Raw genomic sequence first — 10,293 nt, forward strand, 5'->3', positions numbered from 1 at the left:
TTGGGGGGTCCCATGGCCCCCCAATGCAAAGAAGGACCCCTCGCCACCTGTCAGCTGCTCCACGGCTGAGAAACGCTGGCCTAGGTCGGAGCTGCCGTGTCCTCTGCGTCACCACAGTCACGGAGCTCTTGGACTCACCAGCGGGGAGAGCTAGAAGAACCGTCACCGGTTTTCCCCAAGTGTGTTCACCGTGGGGGACAGGGGACAGGGACACAGAGCCCCGCCCCCGTATACATGGACACGTGTGTGAGCTACATGTGTTTGTGTGCTCGTCATCCTCGGTGTCGAGGGGCTTCGGTACCAGGACTCCCCAGGAGACCCCAATCCAGGGGTGATCAAGCCCTTCGGATAAGGGAGCATAATATTTGCACGGAATCTCCCTGCTTTCTCCCTTGGACTTCAATCCTCTAGAGGACTCGCACCTCCTCAAACAATGTGAATGCTATGGACGAGGTTGATTGACTGAACTATTAGGAAATCATGACAAAAATATCTGTTCACATTTGGTGCAGAAGTGATTTTTTGTTCAAGTATTTTTTATCCGCCCGCGGTACAGAGGATGGACGGCGGCTACGGGCTGTATAATATTCCATAAGACGCCTCTCTGGATTCCTCCCTCTAGAACACGGCGGCACAGTCTGGGCTTGTATTTCTGTGAAGCAGAACAGGCGGATCCACAGGGACGGAAGCGGATCCGTGGCTGCCGGGGCTGGGGGGCAGGAGGGCAGCGCTGATGGGGACAGGGTCTCCTTTGGGGGGTGCAACGTTCTGAGCTAGACCGAGGGGGTCGTAAAGCACTGAGAATGCATCCAGAGCCGTTTTAAAATGGCAAAACAGAAGAGCGAATGGCCCACTTTAAAACGGTGAAAAGAACAGGAAATGTTTTGCCCCATTTTGCAACGACCCCGGCTGAAGCTTCGCGGGGGGCCTATTCTCATTATTCAGGGGCAGAACCTTCTCAGTTCTCCTGTTTTGGGGGGCGGTGAGCAGACCCCCGGGTGCGAGCCTCGCTCTCCAAGGCTCCTTTCAGCTGAAGGCGAACAGGCCTCCCCCCTCCCGACGAGACCCACGGCCCCACCACGGCCCAGGAGCTGGGGTGGGAGCTCCTGGGCCATCCAAACGCAGAGCGCTCCCCTTCCAGGGTCTCATGGCCGCGTCCCCTGGGGTGGCCCCGTGGGCGGCTGGACATCCTCCTCCCACCATGGACGCACACAGCCTCCTGCCCTAGTCTCTGGCTGGTCTCAGGGGTCTGCGCCGTGGTGCCCACTGCACCGATGAGGCCGGGTGTGGCAGGACCCCCAGTCCCGGGCACCCAGGGCTGGCCAGTCCCCGCCCCGTCCCCAGCCTCCTCCTCCTGCCTGCTCTGGGCAGCTTCAGGGAGGGCCACCTGCCTGCGGCCTTCGGGGCCTGTCTCTAGACTGTGGTTTCCTCTCAGGACCAACCGTGGGGACAAACCTCACCCCGTAGCCCAATCCAGAAATCCTTACCTGCCCTGATTCTGGAAACTTCTCCACTTAGGCCAAAGGCTACAGAGACAGGAAAATGTCCTGACCACCTGGGAACAGGGCTCGGAAAGAGGGGGGCAGGTACTGCACCTCCAGAGGACTCGGCTTCCTTCCCGGGGACACGGCTGTCCCCTGGGAGAGAAGACTGCAGCCCCGCCCCCCGTGGGTTCCCCTGCCTTCCTTGTGCACAGTGACCCCGTGGGGAGATAATGGGGACGCCCCCTCGGGCGAGGAAGCAGGGGCTCCGCGGCTGGGGCCGGGTGGCTGAACCGCCTCCTCCCGGTGGGTGAGGTCACCCGGGAGGTCTTCAGAGGGGCGCCAAGCGCCTCCTGCCCAGGGCGTTTGAGTGCTGAGCCCCGTCACACATGGCCCTGAGACACAGTGACTCAACCCAGGTCACAAAGGCTGCAGGGCTGCTGGTCGACAGCTCAAAACAGTGTCCTCTTGGTCCTGCACCTGCCAGCCCTCAAAGGTCTTTCTAGAATGTTCTAGACAGCAGATCCCCCTGCTGTGACTTGGATATGGTTTCACAACATCCCCTTCATGTGCTAGAATCTTGGTCCCCAGAGCGGAGATGTTGAGAGGTGTGGGGACACTTGAGAGGCGGGGCCGATGGAAGGTCAGTGGGGACAGTGCTCTTGGGCCTCAGGTCAGTTTCCACAAGGGGAAGCTGGCGTAGCGTGAGCCTGGCCCTGACTCTCTGGCTTCCTGTCTCACCACGTGATCTCTCCATCTGGTACGTGCTCCCACCATGATGTCATCTGCATGGTGGAACCCAACCAAAGGGACCTTCACCAGTGTCTGAACAGATGGTGCCCCCATCTTGGACTTTCGGTCTCAAAAACTGTGAGCGAAATAACCTTTTTTTTTTTCTTTATAAAGCCGCCAGCCCTGGGTACTTTGTTATAGCAAAGAGAAATAGACTGATACACCCCTCCCTTCCTGACCTCAGTGATCCAAGTTCACTCATTTAACATCGCTGACACCAAAGGGCTTGGGGGCTGAGATCCAAACACAGGAGACAAGGAAGATCCACCAACGAGGTGGCCAGGACAAGTTAGTCCACTGGAGGCCAAGAGCAAAGGTGGAGATTCCAGGAACCAAGTAAGGAAGAGGCCCCTAGGCCCAGGTCCCCGTGGGAAGGCTGGTTGGCGGTCATCTCACCTGACTCCAGCAGACACCCAGAGGTAGCTGACTTTACTTGGGCCCAGCCCTCCCCCCTGACAGGCCAGGGCAGCCCTCTCAGGTCCACCCTGTTCTGCCCTCCTCGGGGGTCTGCAGCCCAGCCCACTGCTCCAGCCCATTCCTTGCATGTGGCCCTGGTGACCAAAGGAAGGCAGGCGCGGCCGAGTCCAGAGATTAGAAGCCTCTCCCACTCTGCAGGAGCTCTGGGGCTCTCTCTGCTCCAGGCCAAGGCCGCCTCTCTTTTTCTACTTCCTGCCTCAGGGCCTTTGCACTGGCCATCTCTTCTTCCTGGAATGCCTTTCCCCTTGTGACCTCTGCCTAAAGGTCACTCTCCCTGTCATGGACAGTGTGGCTCTACTCTGATACCCCCTCAGCATTCTCTCCCTTCCTCTGCTATATTATAAAATAAAATCACAGACCTCCTACTGTGTTCTGACCTGCCCTTCTGCCTGCCACCAGCTGAGCACGTGACACGGAAAGCAGGAACGTGTTCAACTACAGGGCCGGCTCCACAGGCTTCTGAGAGAGAAATGCCACTCAATGCACAGATATGTCCAAGAATCAGAAGGAAGCAAGCATCCCTGTGTTTTAGGTATGCTTTCTAGAAAGTTCTACTGAGAGCCTCTACACAGCATCTTGCTGTACAGTGAGAGGCCAAGACTCAGACTGGACAGGGCCTGCCCACAGTGCCCGATGCTGATGGGGGTCCCCACAGTGCCAGCTTCCAAACTGCCCACCTGAAGCTCCTGTGTGCCCGGAGGAGTCCCCTGGGCAGCTGCTCTGGTTTGGGTGAGTGTCCCCGGAGGGCCACGTGTTAAAGGTGGTACTTTTGGGGGTTGCAGGGAACCTTTGGGAGGTGGAGCCTTGGGGGAGGTTTTTAGGTCATTGGGGGTGTGACCTCAAAGGGGCTTGAGGACCCTGGTCTCTGCCATCTTCCTCCTTGCTCTAAATGGTTTTGCTCCACCATGCACACCTGCCATAATGCAATACCTCAAAAAGCCCAAAGCAGTAGGCCCATCTGATCATGGACAGAAACTTCCAGAACCACAGCCAAAATAAACCTTTTCTCTTTATAAGTTAATTATCTCAAGTACTTCATTATAGTGATAGAAAACTGACTAACACAGCAGTGGAACAAAGAGGGGATCCTGCACCCACGAGAGCAGTGTTGCTGTCATCTGACACCCAAACCCTCATTCCACAGAGCAGAATTCTCGGCCTCGACACTGTTGACATTTGGGGCCAGATGGTTCTTTGCCATATGGGCTGTTCTGACCACTGCAGAAACTCTCCCAGCATCCTGGGCCTCCAGCCACTTGGTGCTGATAGCGGCAGCCCCCTGTACAATTGTGACAACCATAGATGTCCCTGGACATTGCCAGAGGGGGAGAATCTCCTCTCCAGAGCTATGCTGAGTGCTACATCTTAAGCCTCTTTCTTGGAAGTCTCAGGCAGTCTCCAGTCCAGTCCTGAGATCTGCTGGACGCCCCTCAGCATGCTACAGCCCTTCCTCGATGTCTCATGCAAATCCCTAGAACATATGATACAGTGTGCCCTCTTAGGTAGGACGGCGGGGGACGCACATGGTCTACACATCTGTCCAGCCGTGTCTGATGTCACGAGACACCAGATCTCGTCACAGGAAGCTGGCCAGGGCAGCTCTGGGCCTCTATTCAGGGTTTCCCAGCTGTGGACCTTTGGGGCTGGCCCTTCTCTGGGTGGGGGCTGTCCTGTGCACTGAAGGACACCCAGCAGCCCTGGCCTAGACCCAGTCAATGTCCAGGAGTGACCCCTACTCAGTCAATGTCCCCAGGCATCACCAAAAGCTCCCTTGGGGTACGAGTGGAGGGCAAACCATCCAGTGGGTGAGAACAGGGCCCTGGAGGAAGGCTTCTCACCACAAACAGGCTGGAGGGGTCTGGGTGGAGCCAGGGGTGCAGGGTCTAGCTGCCAAGACCCTGGGCTCAATCCCGGCTCAGCTCTGCAACAGAGCGGCAGTGGGGGCAGTGGGGCAGGAAGACCACTCCCCAAAGCGATTAGACGCTGATGACGTCCCAGTGGGGAGGAGCCCCTGGGCCCTCACCCCCACCTCAGGGCTGGGAACGCGGTGATGGAAAGTAGCCCAGTTGCTCATGGACTTCTTGGAGCACCTGGTAAGGGTTAGGGACAGCTAATGCAGACAAGGCCTGCAAACTCCCTGAAACCCCAGGACTCCATGCAGAGAGTGACTACAGTGTAGTTTGGAATGTAAAATAATTCTTCAATAATAATACTAATGCCGAAGAGGCTGGGGGGAACCTGGTCCCTCCTGGTCACACGGCAGGTGAAGCCGTGAATGGGTACTAAGGTGCCTCCCAGGACAAAGCACCACCAGCCCGAGGCCCGGATCCTGACCTCAGAATTCTTCTTGTGGAAGACCAATGCTGCCTTCCACACAAAAGTGCCGGCCACTTTTAGATTCTAATATCAAAACTCGGTAAACAGGGCTGGGGCTGTGCAGGGAGAGCGCTTGCTTAGTACGTGGGAGGCCCTGGGTTCCATCCTCAGCCTCAATAAAAATAAGTAAATAAAGTAAAGGTATCGTGTCCATCTACAAGTAAAAATTTTTATAAAATAAGTAAAAGCTTATTTTTAAAAAAACTATGTAAACTTTTTTTCTTTTTCTTTTCTTTTCTTTCTTTCTTTTCTTTTTTTTTTTTTTTTTTTTGGTGATGCTGGTGCTGGGGGTCAACCTAGGGCCTCGCACACCCTAGACAAGGGCTTTACCAGTGAGTTCCACCCCGAATTTTTCTCATTTGCAGTTTCTTTTAGTTGTAGATGGACACAATACCTTTTATTTATTGATTTGTGTTTCTGTGGTGCTGAGGATCGAACTCCGTGCCTCGCACAAACAAACCTATGGGGCCGGGTGTGTCGTGAGCGGTGAGCGCCTGCCTGGCACGCTCAAGAACCCGGTTCCACCCCCAGCACCAAAAAAATAAAGTAAAACCTATGTACAAGGTGGGGTTCGTAAATTAGCACAGATGAGGACAACAATAGAACCCGGTTCACAATAAGATGCAAATCACAGTCAGAGACCGAGAAACACAGAAGCAGGTTGGTGACAACATGTTAAAAGGAGACAGAAGCCCGCAGAATCTCCCCTTCAACGGTCACTGTGGAGCCACTGTCTCCGTGTGGACAAGGATCTGTAGGAACCATGAAAACGTGAGCCGTGGGGGTGGGATCACGGCGACTTTCACCTTCCCCACCTTCCTTAATCGTTTTTTTACGATTCACGATTTTTCTCACAACACAAGCAACTTCTCCTGTTCCACTGCATTCCATCCTTTCTTTCCAAGGTAGGGCTTATGATTTTTAAAATTCTCGGCTTACCTTGAGTTTGATGGTTCCTTTATCTAAAAAAAAAAGAAAATGAAGAAAGTTAAATCGAAACTTCTGGGACTGGCAGATGTGAGAAGTTTTCTCCAAGATGGTGGGAGGGAAGGCTGGCGAGGACAGGCAGTGCTGGGCTACTCAGGGGGAAGCTGGCCTGTCTGCCTACTTAATTTACCTCCCCCGGCCCTGCCCAAAGTGAGCTGTGAAGGAAGTAAAGAGAAAACACCCGGGGAGAGGAACAAGACTGGTGGAGAGAAAGAAGAGGACACTGAGGTCCCAGTGGAGCCCAGCCCAGTAGACTAGAACTGCTCTCCCATCATGCCCTCAGCTCTTCTATCTACATGGAGTCATTTGAGGCTCTCACACCTGTCCTGGGCTTTCTGGCCTCCAGGAATTGATTAGGTATCTATAGTTTGTGCCTCCTGGTATCCATTCCCTATTTCTTGCTAACAGAACCCCAAATTCCTTGGGAGAGCCACTCTCCCAGTTCCATGGCTCAGAAGGGCAGTACCCACAGTCCCTCGGGGCTCTGTGCTCATCTGCATAGGCCTTCCTCCTGGTCCCAGGGATTGGATCAGGGTTGAGCACGTGACCCAAGATCCACCAATCAGAGGCTCCATCTTCCCATCCTGGGAAATGGGCACTTGCCCTGGTCTTCAGAAAACAGGCCCCACCAGGATTTGGGACAAGGATCCAGTCATGGCAGCCAGTGGGCTTTCTTTCTGCTGCTGGTAAACGCGCTCCTGCTGAAGTCAACGTGAACTGGGTTTGGGGGCTGGCAGCCAGGAGGGGCTGCCTGTGGATGTCCCCAGCTTCCACACACCACCCCGGGGGCAGGCGCAGCCTTGCTGGCCTCAGGGCCCCGGGTGTTGGTCTGGGTCCCTGTGCCTAGGCTCTGCCTGAGCAATGAGACTGCTGGTTCTGCAGGACAGCCAGCTCTGCCCAGGAGGCCACCACCCTTCTCCCCTGTGTCTGACTAAGGGCCAGAGGCTGGCTGGGAGCCAGTGCCACACAGTGACAGACCTGAGAGCCCAGGTCTGGGTCTAATGGCATCGGGGTGCTGGAGCACAACAGGACCATGAGGTCCCCTCCAGGTCCCCTGTCCTATCTCTGGCCTGGATCTGCACCCCCAGAACCAGGTCCACTGAGGACCAAGGCTCTCTGGATATTACGCCCCGACTGGGCAGGGGACTGGCCCTCTTGGCCCTCACCCTCTCGTCTGCCCCGCTGGGAGACCGCAGCCTGCCCTCCCCCCTCCTCCCAGGATGTGAAGGAGGAGAAAAACAAAGTGACTTCCAAGGTGCCCCATCCCTGGGGACTGGGTGGCTCCGCTTTGGAAAGGAGAGGACCCCGGGTCGGGCACTGGAGGACCTACCCAGGATAGCTCCCTGGCTGTGGGCCACCGCCTGGCCCTGGGCCACCAGCTGAGCCTGGACGGTGACTTCCCTTGGGGAATTAAAGATGGTCACACTGATGACTTCCTCCACTCCCGGGCGGAACACAGAGGGCACAGCGATCAAATAGCCCCTACAGGAGAGGAGAAGGGAGATGAAGGTCCGATCCGCCCCGGACTGGCCACACCCTGGCTGCGCCGGGGAACTCTCTGGAGGCAGACTCCCATCTTTTCCTGACCACCCCTGGTTGACACTGCTGCTCTGTGTGTCTGTATCTCCCACCGTCCCGGAGGCCTGGGGTTGACTTATCCACCCTGAAGCCCCCATGTTGGGTGAGAATCTGGGACCAACCCAGCATCACCACCAACCATCACTCTGTATCCTGGCCTCTGGCCTCCTTTCTCTGTTTCCTTCTGCCTCAGGACCTTTTCACATGCCATGCCTGGCCTCCAAAATGCTCTCCTCCATAAGGCAGGTCACCAGCAAGATCCCACATCATCCTTACAGCCGTCATGTCAGCAATGTCACCATTACCGCATTTACAGAGCCAACAAGTAAGCCCCAAGGAGGGCAAGCCGTGTTCCCCAGTCAGCAAGAGACCAGGCAGCTGGACCCTGACTTTACAAAAGCCCTCTGATTGTCTAAGACATTTCTGGAAGGCAGGGGTCATTATCCCACTTTTCTGATGGGAAGCTGACTCTCCAGAAGGATAAGGCACAGGCACCAGATCACACAGCCAGGCAGGAAATGGTCCTGAGTCACCTAACCTGAAGACCCGGGTCCTCCCGGCCTGAGCTCCTGCATCCCAGTATCTGCACCCTTCCGTGGAAAAAGCACAAAGTTTCTGTCACTACACAAAATGTCCTGGCAGGTGCCAAGAACCTAAGCAACAACAATCTAATCCCAGCCATGCAGACTCTGGGTACCAGAAAGAAAAAGACTAAAAAGAAAATGGACCAGGCCATGAGATTAGACTTTCAATTCCTCAAAGATCTTCTCCGTGATAATATCATGTCCATATGCAGAAAGATGGATTTAGACCCTTACCCCACACCATACACTAAGACTCAAGTAAAGTGGGTCATAGCTCTGATGTTAAGAGATAAAAACTGTAGAAGCACTAGAAGAAAATACAGGAGGAAGTCTTTGTGAACTTGGGTTAGGCAAGGATTTCTCAGATAAGAGGCCAAAAGCACACTCCATAAATGCATCTGAGAAAGGGGCTGCATTAAATCATCATTAACGATGTTCTGTTCCAAAAGACAGCATGGGTGTGGGGTATCTGCTGCTGGCTGCAGGGATGGCCACAGTAGGCAGTGACCGCAGGACCATGCTGCGCTCTCTGCTTGCACAGTGGTCACAGTTCAGTCCCTCGGGATCACGCATAGGTACAGCCTCAGGACCGACCAGAGCTTGCAGTGACCTTGGGTGTATGTTGTGTACAATCTAATCCTAGCACTGCCCAGCACAGACAATGACCTTGGGTTTGAAGGTGTCCTGCCCAGCTCCAGCACGGGAACATGGCTTCCTTCAGGACAGAGTGTTCCTGTCTGACTCCCGGGAGTCCCTAGAGTTTACAGAGGTCTTCCATTTAGCACGTGCGGAGACCGGGAGATCATCTGGTGAACAGACCATCATATCCGTCTTCCTTGGTTACTTTCCCAGGTAACCTTCCTTGGTTTCCTTGGTTACCCACCCCCGATCTGGACTACAGTCTTCATCCAGCTGCCCAGAGAACTTCACATGACCAAACCCGCCTCTCCTGCCACTCCGAAGTTGCAGCTCTATGCAGCTGTCGGGAAGTTTTGCCAACCAAGCGCTATCATGCCCTGACCCACCTGCCAACACCTGGGCTGACACTGTCTCCTCTCCTTCTCCTCTCCTGGGTCTGAGATGGTCCCAGACTGGGAAATAGGGTGTTTGGTTAAGCACGGACAGAACTGGCCTTACGACAGTATGCAAACTTACGCGGCTCAGGTCACAGGAGCGGGTAGCCAGAGCTATTCCAAATGACACAGAACTTAGGCTAGACGAACTGTGGCCCCGGCTTAGAGGCCAGCTAATCTGATACCCTGGGTGGGTTATTTTTGGGGACTTCTCTTCGCGATGATGCCTCCCAGAATGAAATTTCTTTTGACTCAGTAGATAAGACCTCAGGGTGACCTTAGTCTGGGACAAACACTCCTGAAAACCCCTTAAAATTCTTCAACAGTCATGCTCAGAGGCGCATGCCTGAAATCCCAGCAACTCAGGAGGCTGAGGCAGGAGGATTGCAAGTTTGAGGCCAGCCTCAGCAACTTACTGAGACCTTGCCTCAAAATTTAGAAAATAAAATAAAAAGGGCTGGGGATGTAGCTTAGTGGTAGAGCCCCCTTGGATTCCATCCCCAGCACCACCACGGAATAAACTAATAAATAACAAATAAATCTGTAACCCAAGGGCTCTAAACTTGGTCCTTTTAAGCTGGTGTTTCTCCTTTGGGTCCAGACCTCTCGGTGGAGGGCCGTCCAGTGCACTGTGGGACCAGTGTCTCTGGCCTCTATCCAGAAGATTTCAACAGCACTGCCTCCCCCTAGTTGTGACAACCCAAAATGCCTCCAGACACTTGGGAATGACCTCAGAGAGGCAAAACCCCCTCCAGGGACTGCGAACCCCTACTCTAAAGGACACCAGCACAGAAGTGGGCGGAGTTCCCTTCTCACAAAGCCCAGGGGAGGCAAATCCCAAAGCTCAGAACACAGTACAGTGTTTTGTACTTTTCCAACAGTGACCAGAAAGGCACCGTCTCTGGGAGTGACAACCCCCACCTTGCCTTGCTATTTACCTGGGTC

General features: G+C 54.6%; 1 protein-coding gene across 1 annotated transcript in view; it reads right to left on the bottom strand.

The window, feature by feature from the left end:
- Window positions 1-8,106, bottom strand: part of Cpamd8 (C3 and PZP like alpha-2-macroglobulin domain containing 8) — a gene marked incomplete at its 3' end in the record, with an annotated part of 61,867 nt that extends 53,761 nt beyond the window's left edge. Inside the window, exons 1-3 of the mRNA XM_048795356.1 lie at window positions 7,444-8,106; window positions 6,066-6,088; window positions 3,882-4,029 (exon numbers count right to left, since the gene is read on the bottom strand). Of these exons, the coding sequence (XP_048651313.1) occupies window positions 3,882-4,029; window positions 6,066-6,088; window positions 7,444-7,789 (517 nt within the window). The remainder of the gene's footprint in view (window positions 1-3,881; window positions 4,030-6,065; window positions 6,089-7,443) is intronic.
- Between the last annotated feature and the right edge of the window lie 2,187 nt (window positions 8,107-10,293).

This window comes from Marmota marmota, unplaced genomic scaffold (assembly GCF_001458135.2).
Source record: "Marmota marmota marmota unplaced genomic scaffold, marMar, whole genome shotgun sequence".
NCBI lineage: Eukaryota > Metazoa > Chordata > Mammalia > Rodentia > Sciuridae > Marmota > Marmota marmota.